Source organism: Myotis brandtii, unplaced genomic scaffold (genome assembly GCF_000412655.1).
Source record: "Myotis brandtii unplaced genomic scaffold, ASM41265v1 scaffold866, whole genome shotgun sequence".
In the NCBI taxonomy this organism is placed as follows: Eukaryota; Metazoa; Chordata; class Mammalia; order Chiroptera; family Vespertilionidae; genus Myotis; species Myotis brandtii.
In genome coordinates this window covers 1,372,486-1,391,390 of record NW_005371530.1, presented here as the reverse complement: position 1 = coordinate 1,391,390, position 18,905 = coordinate 1,372,486, and the positions used below count along the sequence as shown (strand labels likewise).

The 18,905-nt window shown below is 41.0% G+C and overlaps 1 protein-coding gene across 4 annotated transcripts in view; it reads right to left on the bottom strand.

The window, feature by feature from the left end:
• Positions 1-18,905, bottom strand: part of FAT1 (FAT atypical cadherin 1) — a 118,509-nt gene that overhangs the window by 55,957 nt on the left and 43,647 nt on the right. For all 4 annotated transcript variants that reach the window (XM_014532239.1, XM_005884844.2, XM_005884845.2 and 1 more), the window contains exon 3: positions 1,793-2,107. In XM_014532239.1, the coding sequence (XP_014387725.1) occupies positions 1,793-2,107 (315 nt within the window). The remainder of the gene's footprint in view (positions 1-1,792; positions 2,108-18,905) is intronic.

Below are 18,905 nucleotides of genomic sequence, written 5' to 3'. Positions count from 1 at the left end.
CATGGATGCACCTAAGTGGAATAAGCCCGTCAGAGAAAGACAAGTGCCACATGATTTCACTCATGTGTGGAATTTAATGAACAAACTGAACTAACAAGCAATAGAGACAGACTCAGAGAGAGCAGGCAGACAGCTCTGATGGCGGTGGGAGGGTGGTGGTGTTGGGGGCAGGAGGTGGAGGGATTGAGCAAAAAAGAAAAAAAGGGGGAGAGAACTCATTGTCAGAGACAACAGTGTGGTGATGGTGGAGGGAGGGGGGGGCAGGAGACCTGGAGGTGGAAGACAGCATAGAGGGGATAAATGGTGATGGAAAAAATAAAAATTAAATAAAATTACAATACAGTAAAGAAATAATTGCTTCCTTTTAAATTCAACAAAGGAAATTATGAAATAAAAAATGGTACAAATAAGGGATAAAAAAGATTGCTAAGGAAGCTGGGGATGCCTCTTTAATTTTGATTATCGTATATTATTTCCTTGACATATATCAACCAGACAACCCAGTAACTGAATAGGCCAGCTCCCCTTGAATAAGAAAAGACCTAAAAAGCAAAACCATGATAGAGGTATGAAGATTACAGCAAATCTCCTTCTTCAGAATTCATAATTAGATTCCACAGGAAGGTACTGAATCACCAAAACATCTTGGCTCAAAGGCCAAGTGATCTATTTGATAAGAACCTTTATTTTCCTACAAATAGTCTTCTCAATGTCATATGATGGTTCCTGTTTCAATTCTAATTAAGTAACTGAAGATTTCCACATGTGAAATTTTCAGTGCATAAACAATAGCCAACTTTCCACTACACAAATGATAGCTAGGGTGAATATCTCTCTCTCTCTCTCTCTCTCTCTCTCTCTCTCTCTCTCTCTCTCTCTCCCTTTGCAAAATAATGGAAAAAAAAGAAACCAAGGACTAAGAAAAAAATAGATACATTGTCCAATGTAAAGGAATAAAGGTTAGAAGTTTGTTAGAATTTTGGAAGAGGATTTCGGAGTCAAGATGCCTTCTGCTCAGAAGCAAGGGTTCAGACATTGAGAGGAGAAAACAGAAAACTTGAGGTATCAGTTCAAGAAAGTAACTGCTCCCAATTTGAAAACACTGAATCCTGATCCCTACTGCTCTATGGAAAACTCCAAACAACATAACAACAACAAAAAAACGACTGTGAATTGTGAAATGAACTCTAGATATTCTTCATAAAAAGTAGTCAAGACTGCAGCTGGTTTGGCTCAGTGGATAGAGCGTCAGCCTGTGGACTGAAGGGTCTCAGGTTCAATTCCAGTCAAGGGCACATGCCTGGGTAGGGGGCATGCAGGAGGCAGCCAATAAATGATTCTCTCATCATTAATGTTTCTCTCTCTCTCTCTCTCTCTCTCTCTTCCTTTCTCTCTCTCTCTTCTTCTTCTCCCTTCCTCTCTAAAATCAATAAAAATATATTTTATTAAAAAAAAAGTAGTTAAGAAAACTGGAATACTTAACAGCCATAGAGTTTGCAGTAAGTTTAAGAGATATCACTAATTTAGCAGCTATTACTGAAACAATATTTGCTTTTTAACCTGCAAATGAAACTCTACTAATGCGCAAAATCATAAAATAGCTTTACAAAAGCAAATTCAAAGGAAAAACACACTTGGATTAAATTTTCATCTGGCAATAGACTTGTTTTGAACAACTCCAAAGGAAAACAACTTATTAAAAACTAAAGAAAATCGGAGCACTAGTTCTTAAATGTTCCCCTATTGGGAGAGTATAAACAAGAACATTTCATACGATAGTTTGAATGCATACCTGTCTTAGGATGTATGGAGAAGAACCCCTGTGGATTTCCACTTGTGATTCTGTATGTCAGCTTGTCATTAGAGCTAGCATCTGGATCGAAGGCCTCAATGTGGACCACGGATACATCCTTGGGAGAATTTTCCATGATTTCTGGAGAATAAACTGGCTCTGAAGTCTGGGGTGCGTTGTCATTGACATCCTCCACCTCGATGTAGACCTCTATGAACGAGGAAAGGGGCACAACACCCTGATCGGTGGCGTAGACTGTCAGCCAGTAATGGGAGGTCGACTCGCGGTCCAGGCAGTCTGAAGTCTCTATGACACCTGGGGAGAAAGGAGGAGACCATGAGGAGGCATGTCGACAATCACCAACACTGCCACTTTGAGAAAGTGTCAACCTAAATGACGACTCTGATTGATGGAGGGCTTACGGGTCACAGCTGTGAGATCTGGAGCAAGTTAGCTCAGCTCTATGCCTCAGTTTCCTTTCCTATAAAATGGAGATAATGACAGTACGTTCTTCCCTAGTTGGTTAAATCAGTTCCTACACATGTGAAGGATTAGAATGGGACTTGGTACATAATACCGGCTGTTAAAGTATTTGTCATTATTGGTATTAGGTGGCAGGTACTATGTGAAGCACTTTGCAAATATTATCTCATTTACATTTCCAAACAACCCAATGAGACGGATGGGTACTACGAGATTATCTAATGGCCCCATAATCTGCTTTTCCAAGGATGGCATTTATGATTGGTTAAGATGAGTTGAGTTTTCTAGATTTTATCCGGGAACCAGAGACAAGACCAGAGACATGGCCCAGATCTGAGCCCCACAGTCTAGCACCCCTGTTCCCCACGCTGCACTCGTGTGACCCCTGCTACAGTTAAGAGGAAGAGGCTGGAGCAGCACTCCTCCGCACATCTTAGTTTGACAGACACGCCCTGCATAGTGGCTAAGAACTAGAGGATCGCCTTTCAAAGTCCAGAATAAGGAACTGCTCAGGTCTCTTATGTGATGAAACCTTCAGTTTCTTACAGCAAGACAACCAGTGTGCTAAAAATATACTTTCTCCCACTTACACCGTAAGTTCCAAAGGGGCAGAGGCCACATGGTTCTCAAATATCTGTATACACAGCACCTTGCCCAAAGCCCAATAATTACTCCTTAAACGAGTGAACAAAAATGAATAGATATCTGGAACTGGTACAGAAAAGTCCTCAATTAAGACCCAAACTAGGACACATATCTCATTTAAGTCGACTAGTAAAAGATGGAGTTATATAATTACAAAGGAGAGGGTTAGTGTATCATTTCAGCCCCACCACTGAAATTAGTCAAAATCTCACTTGATCCCAGGATTAACCTCTTCTCAGGGTGATGAACAGTGAAAACAGCCATTTCTCTTAGGCTAGCCCCGTGGTGTAATCATGTCCTCTGGCTTGCCAAAAATACATCACTGCATTTTTTCACGTGCACTAACCATTCCAAACGAGTTCTGCTTTTAGGGTTCGACACCATGGTCCAGGTTGGATTTTGGAAACTCTACAACTCTTGAGTCATGAAATTTCCCATTTAACGCAATTCTGTTTTGAAGGTTTGCTAAGAATTCATGAAGCGATAATAATTATAATGCTTCTGAATAGCAATAAACATTCATCTTATGATCATCTATTTCACATTTTAATATTTGGTAACTTTGCTATTTGTAAGTTGTAACCTGTTTGGTAGTGTTAGATATTATCTAACAAAATAAATGAGATTTTCCCCCTACTGACTACTTCAAATATGCATGTACTTAAATTTATAAATGGATCGAGAATGACACTCACAGAAATAAGGACTAGAGCAGCCATGGGCAAACTACGGCCCGCGGGCCGGATCCGGCCCGTTTGAAATGAAAAAAACTAAAAAAAAAAAAAAAAAGACCGTACCCTTTTATGTAATGATGTTTACTTTGAATTTATATTAGTTCACACAAACACTCCATCCATGCTTTTGTTCCGGCCCTCCGGTCCAGTTTAAGAACCCATTGTGGCCCTCGAGTCAAAAAGTTTGCCCACCCCTGGACTAGAGCCTCAGAACTCTTCAATCAAATCCAGCTACCTGGTCTCCCCATGTAGCAGAGACAACTGTCAGATAAATTCAAGCATGTTTTCCTTTTCCTCTGGTCCAAACATAGTCTATGCACTCTACACCCTACATTAGTAAAATAGTATGTGTGTCTTGTTTTTAAATATTTTTATTGATTTCAGAGAGGAAGGGAGAGGGAGAGATAGAAACATCAATGATGAGAGAGAACCATTGATAGGCTGCTTCCTGCACACCCCCCGTTAGGGATTGAGCCCACTGAGCCACTGCGGCCAGGCGAAAATAGCATGCGTTAGCTTGAGAGAAGCGTGCCCTTAGTAAACAGGAGAAAATACTCTTCTCCAGTTTCAGTTTTCCATCACTCCCATCAGCCGATACAAGGCAGCCGGGGGAAGCCCAGAACGTTCTCTCTGCTGGGATTACGTATTAACACACAAATGCACATAAGCTTCTCTTGTGTCCTGCCTTTCATGACAATGTAGCCTCATTCACCGGACAGGTGAAGGATTACTAGAAAACCTGAAGAGGACAGGTACATGATGCTTGTCTTCGCCCCTCTCCAGTTCTAATCCTCAAGCAGTCCATGCTGCTATCATCCACTTCTGTAAATTGTGTCCCTCGACCTGCGATTTGTAGGCATTTAATGACAACAATAATTATGGAAACACATTCATTCACTTTACTATATGCCAAGCACTAGGAGAACTGTCTGACAGGCATTATCTCATGTAATCCTTACATCCAACCTGCTTTCATATGTGGTGTTATTACCTCTAAATCATGGATGCAAAACTTGGATTAAGAGAGGAGGGCCCAGCCGGCGTGGCTGGGTGGTTGAGCATTGACCTATGAACCAGGGGATCACAGTTTGATTCCCTGTCAGGGCACATGCCCAGGTTTTGGGCTCAATCCCCAGTAAGGGGCGTGCAGGAGGCAGCCAATCAATGAGTCTCTCTCATCATTGATGTTTCTATCTCCTTCTCCCCCTCCCTTCCTCTCTGAAATCAATAAAATATATTTTTTTTAAAAAGAGAGAGAGGAGGAACTTTCCCAGGGTCACAGTAAATGCAGACTGCGTTCAGACACCACGGATCCCTGACTGCAGTGCCAGCAAATTCCGCATCAGTCCTGCTGTTCCTATGACCCAAGTGTAATATGCAAAATTTATGTGAAAAGCCAAGTGGAACCTCATATTTCATTCATTTTTTAACATGTCAGTATTCAGAAGTAGTGTACTCAATGTTCGTTCATATATACTAGTAATAGCTTTTCCTAGTGTCTGAGTGGAAAAGAAAAAATAGAAAAGGAAAGGATAGTATGAGGCTTCAATCACAGGCAAGTCAGCTATTTATTTTCCATCAAATGCCACTCTGTGCCTGGTGTGCAAGTGTCCAGACTGAACTGTACAATTATGGATGCCTTCTGTGGCAGTCCTGGGGGCGCAGCCACGGCCTTTGCATGACCTCCCAGACATGTTAGGGGGAAGTTTCCGAATTCCGGATAATCCCTGGATATTAATGAAGGTTAAATGTGAGACAGCACAGTGGCTCTACACAAGTATGGACGAAAACTAAGATGGCATTAATTAGCCATTTAAATATTAAATATGCATAGTGAAATGCTCCGAGGTTCATGTTTCATTAATTCATAGACTATATGTTTTATAATATCATGTGGTGATTTTAAGATAGTTATGTTGTGATATATTTTAATTACTGCATCCTCGTAAAAGAACATTATTTAATACAGCTTCTAGGTAACTATAAAGTGACTTTTGACTTTCAAAGGGGAATGTGGGCATATTGAATAGTCTCTTCTAAACAAAATGTTCAAATTCATGTTAATACAAGTGTATTCACTGTATTTATTATCCTATATAATAAAGGGCTAATATGCAAATCAACTGAACGGCGGATGACCGGTCGCTATGACATGCACTGACCACCAGGGGGGCAGACTCTCAATGCAGGAGCTGCCCCCTGGTGTCAGTGCGTTCCCACAGGGGGAGCGCCGCTCAGCCAGAAGCCAGGCTCATGGCTGGCAAGCACAGAGGCTGGTAGCTGGAGCCTCTCCCACCTCCGTGGCAGCGCTAAGGACCCCTCGGGAAGCGAGCCTTAGCCGGCAGGCGGACATCCCCTGAGGGATCCCAGACTGCGAGAGGGCAGAGGCCAGGCTGAGGGACCCCCCCCCCATTCCAGTGCACGAATGTCATGCACCAGGCCTCTAGTCATTTAATAATAGACATATTTATTGTATGCCAAGGATTTCACTAGGTGCTTTACAGGCATTAAGTCATTTAACAGACATAAAAACTGTATGATTTTCATCCCGGTTTTACAAATAAGGAGGCAGAAGCTCACATAAAGTAATGAACTTGCCCAAGCGTTAGAGTTGAAGAAGCACAGTCAAGATCAACGGTGACTTGGTAGCACTAGGATCTGAGCCAGTTTGATTCCAGAACTCAGGCTCTTCACCAGGATGATAGGCAGCGATTTCCAACTTTTTTTTTTTATCTCACAGCACACATAAACTACTAAAATTCTGCGGCCCACAAAAAATGTATGATATTATTTTCTGATCTGACAAAAAAAAAATAGGTGTAATTTTGATCCCTTCACACTGGAGGGCCACTGCTGTGTTGGCTGTTGCCATTTTTTTTATTTGATAAATAAGGGAAAAGAAGTCAGTGCCCCTGACTAAACAGTCAGGTACTGCATGTTTCCAAAATCCTTGCGGCACGCCGGTTGAAAATGGCTGCGCTTAGCTGGACTGTCATCATTAGCCACAGCATCACTGTCACACACCCCACAGCACCAAGGATGCTGGGGACCCCGGGGGCAGGGGGGCCACAGCCATGATGAGAGGCTACAAGGTTTCAACTGCTGACATAAGGGTCCTCCCCACACTGAAAGGAGAGGAGATCCAAGGACTGTGCCTGGATCAGGGTCTGGTGCCTAAGCATGACTCTAACTGTAGATCCTAATTCTAGGCACTAGGACAAAAGCATCAAGTAGGCGGGGAAAGGACATGCATATGCAAGGACTGTGTTCTGCTTTTCAATCATTTTGTTCAGTCACAAGATACATCCCCCACGACCCCCAGGCACAGAGGAAGCCCTCCACTGAGCTCCCCTCTGGAATCCAGGAGCAGACAAGTGCCGGCAAGGCAGGACACCGTCTAGATAACCTGCGAAGAAAGACCCGTAGCCCTCGCCTTAGCATCTCAAAGTCAAGACTTGTAGACTAGCAACCCCTGGGAAACCCTCAGTGCAACTCTCTCGTTTTGAAAGGAGGTTGAAATGATTCGCCCAACTTCAGGAAGCTCAACATTGAGATTTCAGATTCCAGAGCCCGGCACCTCCTTAATCAGGGGCTTATCGGAATCCCAATCATCCTTCACAGGGATCCGGGCTCTGAGACAACCAGTAAACCAACTGTCCAGACAACTCACCAGAGGCAGTGTTTATTCTTTCGGTCACTTCAAGTCCTTATTCCTACCCTCCTGTTCCCAGCCCTTCCTAAACCCAACTAGCATCTATGGATGGATTTCTCCTGGAACTTCAGCAGTTACCTGAACTCATAAAAGGGAAACAACTTTTCAAAATTGCATTGAAGACTTCTAATCAGTACCTTTAATATAGGAAAACAACAAAAACTGCACTCCTAGCCATCACTGAAACTTAATCCACCAACCCACAGGGCTCATTCTCAAAACTCCACCTCCCTCCTACTTCACTCAGTCCAGGATCACCTACCGTACAACTTGCAGTAACTACTTTTTTGCACCCTGGGTTATACATTCACTTTTCCTGAAACAATTCTCTAAGGAACCAACAAAAACTTGACATATTTAAGCTCTAGTTTTAAGCATATTTCTCTTCAACACGTACGCAGAATAATACTGCATCTTATTCGTCACTTACATACACCATATACAAACTCTGCAGTCTCTATGTAGTGTTATATTGTATATTCTGAGCACAGAAGACAAGTCCACACAAGCTTGCTAGATGCACTCCCCAGCCATGGTATAAAGAATCTTGTATTTGCTTTAAGGAAACATCACAGAGGTAAATACCTAGCTTTCCAAACTCAATAACACAATGAAGACATTCTCAGGAAAAGTTGTTAATAAGATGAAACAATGGAAAGAAGCTGAAATTTGGAACTGTTAAGTAAAAATGCTTATCATTCCAAACATACTCTCTGGGGTTCCAAAGCCACCACCAGATGTCACTATGGAAACTGATTTTAAATGTGAATCCAGTGGAAAAAACAGACAGAAGGAAGAAAAAAACACACACACACACACACAATGTAATTGTTCAAAGAGCTTGACCAATGGAGCTGAAAATCCAGATCAGGACAAAATTTCTTTCTAAAAGGATTCATTCATGTTCCTATATTTAATTAAACGGGGGTTGATGTTGTCTTCCGACAGCCTGATTATTTGAAGGTCACAGGGGACAATATCAGGTGCTCCAGTAAGGGGTCCAAAAGTAAATAAAGGTTTCAACAAGTAACTAACTTCTACCGCCCAGCACTGATGTCTAAGGCTGCTGTTAACTCAAACTGTCCTTGAACAGGAAAAGCCAGCATCCCTCCACCTGACCCCGGTGGAGCAAGAGCCTTTCAACATAGTCATTTCTAAGACAAAAATAAAGTTATATGTAGCCACTTCTCTGCCAAAAACAACTTAACTGACTCAAATTTCCATGGCCACAGAACACCTTTCTTCCTGGAATTTTCCTATTTTCTTTGTTTAACTGGCTTTGGCCCCCTATCAAGTCCTAGTGCCAAAGCTTTCAACAAAATGTTACTATTTCTTCAGCTGCTCCAACTCCAAAATACTTATAATCACCAACTGCCTGGCAACTTAAATTTGCTACAAACCCTACTACCTTTCTGATATACCATGCTACATATGGTGTGTGTGTGTGTGTGTGTGTGTGTGTGTGTGTGTGTGTGTGTGTGTCAGGGCTCCATTCTTAGCTTCAGGAACACATCTGAGTGCTCAGCACCCCCCGCCCCCCGCCATACACACACACACTTTTCTGGAACCAAGCTTAAGACAACAATCGGCCAATCACATGATAAATTTACACATAAAATATAATTTTTCATGGTATTTCTCTGTAGGCAACAAGGAACTGACTACTGTTCTCTCTAATTCTACAGTCTCGCCATAAACAGAATAACTCTTTTGGAAATAAGTGCTTCCCAAATACAAAAGAACAGCCCTGGCAGGTGTGGCTCAATGATTAGAGCACTGGCCCAAGCACTGAAGGGTCTCTAGTTTGATTCTCAGTCAAGGGCATGTATCTGGGTTGCAGTACCTGAGTTCCAGGTTCAATCCCCAGCCCCTGTCAGGGTACATGCAGGAGGCAATCAATCGATGTGTCTCCCTCACGTCAATGTTTCTCTCTCTCATTCTCATTCCCCACCCCTTATTTTTCCCCACCAGCCCCCCTCTCTTCCACTCTGTCTAAAAATCAATGGGGAAAATGTCCTCTGGTGAAGATTAACAAAAAAAACAAAAAGAAGAGAGATATCTTCTACATACTAGAGATGTAATATTGAGGTTTTTGCAATTAATCCATAAATAGTTACTCAATTTTTTCCTGATAATTACAGAAAGAAATCAGAAGTGCCACAACTGTTCTAGTCAATATTAATCTACTATAAGACATTCTTTCTTCCTTGAAATTAAATTTAAAATGTGGACTAAGCTTCCTGCTGAAATGCAAGCCCGATGAGGGCATGGGTTTGTCGTCTGTTTAGTTCAGGGGCTGGTAAACAGAGGGTTGCTGATTAAGCATGTGTGGGAAAAGGATGTACATCAAAACACAAGTCTGAGACATGCTTGCCCTTTAATTCCTTAGGAAACGTAAGCATAGTAAGACATAATATAAATATATAACATGTATATTCAATGTTCCTGCCTGTTTCTGCCATTAGTTGGCAAAATTGTGTTACTACTACCGACTAATGAAGAACAAGTGAGATAGAGTCTGTGTTAAGTTGAAGGCCTTTCAGATTCTAAAATGGCTATCCAGCCCACTTAGAAAATGACAGAGAAATGCTTTGTACTCAAATTAAAACTTTATACTTCCTTTCACCTCAATTATACAAGCCATTCTTATTTCCTTTACTGGTTGGTGATCATAAAAACATATGGAAAATACAGTCATGTTTAACAGTTGATTTTGCAGAGAAAAATTCTCTGCAAAAAAAATCCTAGCACTTTCAAAAACAGAGAGATACAATTAATTTTTTTACTTCCTGGGGTATAAATAATTAATTTTTAAGTGCTTGAGACCACAAATGTAAGGTAAATGTCCTATGCTTTTAATAATTTTAAAATAGATCAAAATACATAAAATAAAGCCAACTAAGAAGCAACCCTCAGGGGCTAAGCAACAGCTCGGCAGGCTCCTCACATCCCGCACAGCTCAACGGACACCTCTCTGCCCTCTCGCAGCTAAAAACCGAGTGAGCTGCGTTGTAAAATTCTCTCTCCACTTTAACCAAAGACATGGCGCTGATTACTACCAAGAGCCAACCTTTCAAAACCGAGGACCTGCCCTGATGTCATCTGTGGGAAACATCTGAGATGGGAACGGAGCAAGCTCAGGGAAATGATGGTGGCGAGGGTGACATCACCAAACAGCAAATACATACATGGAGCTCATGGTGTACCAGCCATTATTTTAAGCACCTCTCACACGTTAACTCACTGAATCTTTACAGCAGCCCTACGAAGTATGACGATCATCCCTGGTTTACAACGGAGAAAGCAGTTGGACAACTTGCCCAAAGTCTTCTCATTGGTGAGAAACAGGACAGCAACTGAACGCAAGCTGCAGTTTCCGGAGAAAAAGTCCTGGCTTCCCTGGGATGCAAAAATGGAGTCACCAGATGGGAAAACTGGTTTTGTTGTTTCCCTGACATTTGGGGATCTGGGTAAAGTGATGCTGCAAAAACCGTGTTGCTCTGTGCCATTAGGACACTCAGCGCATTCCACGGTGTCTAAGAAAAGGAGGACCGGTTTAATGGATAATGGTAACTAAGATACAGCTTTAAAGTAAGATGTGTACATTCATTACACGAAAGAATGTCAGTGATACACAAATTGAGTGAAAAATGTAAATCTTCATAAAAGTGTATAAAGTCTGACCATAGTTCTGTTTAGTTCCATTTCAAAATTTAAAAGCTACTCAAACACAACACGAGTAAAAAAAAGTCTAGAATGAATAAGGTGATGAAGGGGCAATAAAGAAAAAATCAACCTCATAAGCTAATGTTTTTAAGCTGTGGATTTCTATAACAATAAGTTTTAAGCCATATTTAAAATGGATATAGTAAAAAGCCGAATAAAACCTACCATCAAGTCCCTCAGAAGTGTTGTTAGTATAACCTTTGTGTTTATTTCCCCTTTGCATCGCAGACATAGTTCCATTTCAAGTTTGTATTTATTTCGAGTAATCTGAGTAGATGTTTAAATGTATATTCTGACAGCTTCAACAATTTACTATTCCAAAAGTATTTATATGTGAAAAGACTTACAAAGTTTTGAGTCTAGGAAATTCTATCATTGTAATGCCCAGAATTAGGTCATAAGTTAATCATTAAAAGGAAAGTTTGTTTATAATAGCAACTGTCAATCTTTTTATTCATTATTCAGATTGACTGGTTAAAACATTTTAATTAAAATGTAGGTCGGTCAGCTCTTTCCATTAAAAATGTTGCAGTAACTTTAAAATTAGCTGAGGAGGCTCTTTTACTTACAAACTTACTAGAACTTAACATTAATTAAGTTCATAATCAGATTTTAAGCATCAGGTTTCAAGTCCAGGGATTTCTTTAAGTCATTCCACGGCAAGCTCTGCTAAACCACGTTTGCATGCTTGGTCGGGAAGTGATTCCAAGTTCTAATTTCCATGTCAGAATAATTAATATTGCTAATGAGGGCTTTCGTGGATAAGTTCTCTTAAAGAGGATCATCCGTGGGTATCACAAGTATCTCTGGAACACATATTAATTGGATAAAACTACATACATAAGATGGCCTTGGGAGACATTAAAATTCAAAGGAAACATTTCATATGCCAATGGCCATGTTCCTAGCAGTTTGTTTTATATTTTAGAAACCAATGTTCATTACTCTTCCTGCCTGGTATTTACTGGATACACACTCAGCAGATGCGGCAGATATGCCACACTGTGTAGTCCTCACAATTAGTCTGTAAACTCGGTGGTCTTTCCCTGTTTTCCTTATGTGAACGCAGAGGTTTACAGCTGAAAAGTCACTGGTTTAAAGTCAGTTACTCATCATTATAACAGTATTAAATTAATCAGCAAATTCATTACTGCATTCCCTGACCAATTAGCCACCTCAATGCTTTATATTTAGTAACTCATTTAAGACTCAAAGTTAAGGAAGTTGCCTTGTTACCCAACTAGTTTAGAGAAGCAAGATGGAAAACCTGGCTGACTAGCTCCTCAGTCCACACTCATAACCACCGGGGCGCTCTGCTTTTCCCATTCCCGTGGGCTGTGGGGGCAGAGTATAACACAACAGCCATGTCTGACTCTCAAGGCCCGGTTCTTTCCTTGTAAGCCCATAAATAAACCCACCACTGTTAATGGGGAAAAAACAAACAAACTAACAAACAAAAACACATCAACAAAAGTTTACCAGCACTGATGCTGCCAAAGTTTACCAGCACTGGCCCATGGCGGGAGGAGAGACATAACAAAGTATAAACCCAACTAACTGTGGGCCAAACAGGTCCCTGAACAGAGTTCAAGAATCCAGGTGACCAAGTCCATTTAGAATAAAAAAGGAAAAAAGGTACACAGAAAAATAGACTCTAACTCTGTTTTACATTCAGGAGTTGCTGCATTTATCACACCATCTTGTTAATGTAAAAATGCAGACTAAATTTATGTGAAATGAAACACAGGTCGTCTACAGCATTACATAATACCGGAATCACGGCGAGACCATCAAAATTGAGCTGTGACTGCAGTTACTGTTATTAACTTTGAAGTACTGAGGGTGGGTTGAAAAACCGTTTCAACCATAAAGCAGTTTTTAAATTTTAAAAACCCAAATTAGTTTACAAATTGAAAAGGTATAATTTAGAGACAACATTCAATTACTTTCAATATTGAATTTGCTGCCAAACCTGATACCATAAGAACTCAGAAACTTAAGTTAGGTGAAGCTAACCTAGTTCTGAGTTGATTCACTGACTCTAATAACTCAGGAGGAACTCCAGGTATACCATGATTCATATTAACAAACACTCTAAATCACAAGCCAGTTGTCAAAGTTCTGTGCCAGATAAAAACGAATATCTTAGGAAATACCCTCTTAAGAAAAGAAATCTGAGGCCTTTTTATTCTAGTCCACAATACTTATGTAACAAACTTTTAAAAAACTGGACACTATACTGTCGTCTTCGTCAAAAAGGATCTAATGTTGTGGCAGTGGCCTGTATCTTGCTAGAAGTTCATCTGGAACCTGTTTAATTCATTCAACATGCACAGGATTCCTACTATCTGCCAACATGGCACAAGGTGCTAAAGAATCCAAGAAGAGTAAGTCAGGAAAGAAAGTAAAGGGTCATTTATCCCCTGGAGCCACAGGGGGAAAAGGGAGAGAAACCATACGTGTTTCAAAGGGCAGCATTGTACTTTAACAACCAGCCAATTTAATAAGGGCTTCCCATTTATTTTATCTCTCTTACACAAAGGTCAAACAAACCCTTCTTAGGTGGTAAAGTCCGGCCCTGAGTTTTATGATGCAACATGTAATTATATCATTTTTTAAATAAATTATAATTCCATTTTGTGAGAAAAGATAAGGAGAAGGTTTGTATAGACACTAAAAATGGCGGGTTACAGGAATGAAGTTTTTCTTCTTTGTGTCAATATTTTCTAATTTTTCTACAAGAAACACGTACGCATTGCATAAAAATGTTTTTAAAACACACCTGTATCAAGGATTAATCCAAAGTGTACTAACAGAACTTGAGAAATTCCAGAAATGTGAAAGCAACCTTTAAAGGTTAAGAAGTGACTCCAGGCCTCCATAAGCTGGGTAAAACAACTGCCCGAGACATCAGTATTGCAAAGTGTGTCCGAGCACGAAGACAAGGCACTATGCAATTATTAAAATGTCAGTTGAAATGACTAAGCCTCACGCCAAACTCCTTCGAGCGCTCCCTTGCTAAAGAAGGAATGGAATGAGATTCCTCCCGCTACAGCCAAGCATTACACTGGCCATTGTATAAACACGGCTTTTTCCAAGAGACAGCCGTCTGGGAGTTCCAGAATGCACGAGGCCAGTGGAAGGGCAGGTTGCCCTTTTTCTAAGGCTGCTGAGGCTTCTGTGAAACAGATTCTAAATCCAGAACGCTGCGAGGAGTATTTACTTTTCTTAAAATAAAGCCTAAGACCCACATGCAGCCCAGCTATGCAAAAAGGAAGGTGTGTTGAACACGAACTGAATACCAGTTAAAGGCAATGAAACCCCATTTCCTTCTAGGTTCCAGCGGTAATGATCCTGTATAAATCCCTTTCCCATCCACTCCCAAGTGGCATTTTTCTTTAACTTTTGATCAAGTGAAAAAAACAAACTGGTTTCTCTATTAAATTCTATTTCAACCATAAAGCAGCTTTTAAATTTTAAAAATCCAAATTAGTTTACAAATTGAAAAGGTATAATTTAGAGACAACATTCAATTACTTTCAATATTGAATTTGCTGCCAAACCTGATACCATAAGAACTCAGAAACTTAAGTTAGGTGAAGCTAACCTAGTTCTGAGTTGATTCACTGACTCTAATAACTCAGGAGAAACTCCAGGTATACCATGTTTTATATTAACAAACACTGCAAATTAAACCCGACACCTATTAATAAGGACCTAAAAGCATCGCAAGATCTGATTATTGAAACCTTACTAAGAATCTTTGTTAAGGCAAAACATCAATTTGTAAATACATATCATCCCTTAATTTACCTTTCTAAATTCAGATTTTTTAAATGAAGAAAGGTATGAGTGACAGACTCAACTGCTGCTGAAGATTACTAATTTGATATCTTTTTAAAAATCACAAAAGGCAGCCTGATTGGTGTGGCTCAGTAGATAAGCGTCGACCCAGGCATGATCCCCAGTAGGGGGCGCGCAGGAAGCTGCAGATTGATGTCTCTCTCATTGATGTTTCTATCTATCCCTCTCTCTTCCAAAAAAATAAAAAATAAAATAAAAATATATTTTATTTAAAAAATCACAAAAGACAGGTGCACACCTACATTTATCAGTGGATTCTCAAACTAGAGAGAACAATCAAGACTGAACAGATCTGTAAAATCCTGCATACACTCACAAACAGAACAATCCCAGCCAAGATCCCCCAGTGGAACTGTGATGCATACATAGGAATTATATAATCTGCACTATTTTAAGCAATCAGGAAGCTTTTCAGGGAGTACCTACTTTGAAACACTGAATTACGGCTCCTGGAGAAGGATTCCTGCTAATTCATCAGTTTAGAGACTATGGAGACATAATTCTTAACTTGAGATAATAAAAGGCTATATAAAGAATACACTGGTCCCCTAGCTGGTTTGGTTCAGTGGATAGAGCATCGCCTCCGGACTGAAGGGTCCTGGGTTCAATTCTGGTCAAGGGCATATGCCCAGGTTGCGGGCTCGATCCTCAGTAGGGGGCATACAAGAGGTAGCCGATCAATGATTCTCTCTCATCATTGGTGTTTCCATCTCTCTCTCCCTTTCCCTTTCTCTCTGAAACAAAATTTTTTAAAAAAAGAATACACTGATGGGTCTCAAATTACTGTCACATTAAAAAACTAAAGTAAAGAACTGAATTAGGGAAAAATTGAATACACACAATAACTTCTGAGAAAAAGCAACTTGCTTTTCTGATTTTTGTTTAAAGTAGTTAAAACAGCAATATGATTTCACAGGTTTATATCCAAAAGAAAGCCTATGACCTGGGAGGAAAATTGGTTTGGGAAAAGCAGCAAAAATGAACAGAGCAGTCAGATGACTAGAAGAAAACTTTGCTGCTTCTCTCCTTGTCACTAATGACTACCAGCTAGCACAGAGGTCCCCAAGGAGCCAGGCGGAAGGCCTGAACTGAGACAAAATTCAAAACAGGGCTTCGGGACATGACAGTCGTAGGGAAAAAAGGAGCATCTATCATAAGAGCGAGAGAGCAGGTTACTCCCTCCCCTGGGATTGTCCTGCATCCCCACCACTCACCTAGTCATAGACCCAAAGCCGCCACAGGACCTGGCCCTGCCTTCTCACCTATCTCGCCTCAGACTCCCACCATTAGGAGCAGTGGTTCTCAACCTTCTGGCCCTTTAAATACAGTTCCTCATGTTGTGACCCAACCATAAAATTATTTTCGCTGCTATTTCATAACTGTAATGTTGCTGCTGTTATGAATCGTCATGTAAATATCTGATATGCAGGATGCTCTTAAGCGACCCCTTGTGAAAGGGTCGTTCGACCGCCACAGGGGTCGCGACCCACAGGTTGAGAACCACTGATTAGGAGCTTGTTTGTATTTGGGGGCCACTACTCCCTCTGATCAAAGATTGTCCTCACGTGGCTGGCTCTCCCTTCTTGTCCTTCAAGTCCCAGCACACACGTCCTCCTCTGACCACTCAATGTAGAGAAGGCCAGCCCCACCCTGCAAACCACCACCGTCACCTCGCCCAGTGTATTTTCTCTGCAGCACGTCTAAGCCAAGAGCAGTATGTGTTTATCCTCTTCCCTACGTGTGTATTAGCTGTCTCCTCTCCCCAGAGAGAAGCGCCACGAGGACCACACAACAGTGTGGATCCCAGACACTGCGGGACGTCAGCACCCAGAACAGGTTCCGGCAGGTAGCAGGCCTGCAGTAAACAGTCAGGAGCGAAGAATGAACTCTTCACCGAGGCCCTTTTTTTTTAATCCTCTCAAATCTTGCTGCTGTGAAATTCTCCCAGAGCTTCACTTTCAAAGTCCCCCTGCTTTGGGGACCCAAGCAGTATTTGAGTTACTGATGCACAGACTCAGTACCACATACACACTCTACCCCCTCATCCCCCCCAATCTCCCTTTCCCATCGCTTCCTCCCAGAGCCTAGGACAGTCCACTCAACTGGTTCTTCTCCATGAGGTCACACACAGACCCCAGGGTCATCGCTCTCTCTACTCATCTTCTGGAGTGATTAGTCCTTTTAGGAATAAGAGATCCCTTTGAAAACAGATAAAATTCCCACAGTGACCCACAAAATGTTCACAGAAAAATAAAAACAAAAATGACAAGATATTTCACATAAAACTTAATGAAACTGAATTTTCCAGTTGTTTTCCAGAGTTACGGCTTAGTGAGATTACTATATCATTAATCCCACTGGGCCAACACATTATAGGTGTTATGTAATTCACTTATGCAAAGAATTGAATATGCAAATGAATAGCTTAGATAGAACTATAGGTATAAGCTGGAACTTGTCATGTTTCTTGTATTTAAGAATAGATTAGGTACATAAGAAATTAATCTTAACTACCCCACTCCATTAGGTCATTATGAACAATGTGTATTTGGTAACAATAAACTGTTATCTTCTTTAAAAACATTCTTTTTTCGCCCTACATCAGCGGTTCTCAACCTGTGGGTCACGACCCCTTTGGGGGAGGGGGGGGTCAAATGACCCTTTCACAGGGGTCGCCTAAGACCATCGGAAAACACATATATAATTACATATTGTTTTTGTGATTAATCACTATGCTTTAATTATGTTCAATTTGTAACAATGAAAATACATCCTGCATATCAGGTATTTACTTGACGATTCATAACAGTAGCAAAATTACAGTTATGAAGTAGCACCGAAAATAATTTTATGGTTGGGGGTCACCACAACATGAGGAACTGTATTAAAGGGTCGTGGCATTAGGAAGGTTGAAAACCACTGCCCTAGATGGTTTGGCTCAATGGATAGAGTGTTGGCCTGTGCACTGAAGGGTCCCGGGTTTGATTCCGGTCAAGGGCACATGTCTGGGTTTCGGGCTCGATCCCCAGGCGTGCAGGAGGCAGCCAATCAGATTCTCATCATTGATGTGTCTATCTTTCTCTCCCTTCCTCTCTGAAATCAATAAAAAATATATTTTTAAAAAATTGTTTTCAAGATTTTTTTAATTACACATTTTTCTTTTTAAGCTTGTGATCTAGACTAGTGCTCTCCTCCAGCTCCAGTACATCCCATCCCAGATTGAGGTTCAACGGCACAGCCCTCATTGGTGCTGCTGTGCTGGACACTGAAATGGTTGCTTAGAAAGGCCAGGCCTGTGGCTGTGAGAGGAAGAAAGTGCTTTTGTAAATTTCCTTTTGGCTCTGGTACAAGACTCACCAGCTACTGTTGGCTGGGCTTCCTCCCCAGAAGAAAGGGCTGCCTCCCACACCTGAACATTCCAGCCAGCACCAAGTGGACCTGGCGCTTGGCCGGCTTTCAACAGAATGGAATAACTAGCAAACTTCTTCAGGAAACTTTAAATAATTACCATGTATTTTTCCAAAGCAATCAACATTCCTTTCACAACTGAATGGCCACATGTTAATCATTAACTTTGTGGGGTAACAGGAAAGAAAAAAAAAAAATCACAGGTCCCTTTAACCTACCAGTCAGTATTAATGACGGCGGACGAACATTTTCAGACAAATAATCTGAAGAGGGTAACAAAACTAAACACAAATGAAACAAATCTAAGCAGCAAGGGTAACCTTTGGGTAGGGTCACCTATTAAACAAAGGAGGGGTAGTTCTCGCTTACTATTCTGAGTTCCATTTCAACTAACTAAAAATGCCATCATCTCTTATTATTTTTGGCAACTTCTTTTATGTCCCAAATCAAGGCATGAATTTCAGGAATTCAGCAGGCCGGTCGCATCTGTGCGTGAAACACTACTGTATCTGACTTTGCCACCCCCTTAGGCAAAAAAAGG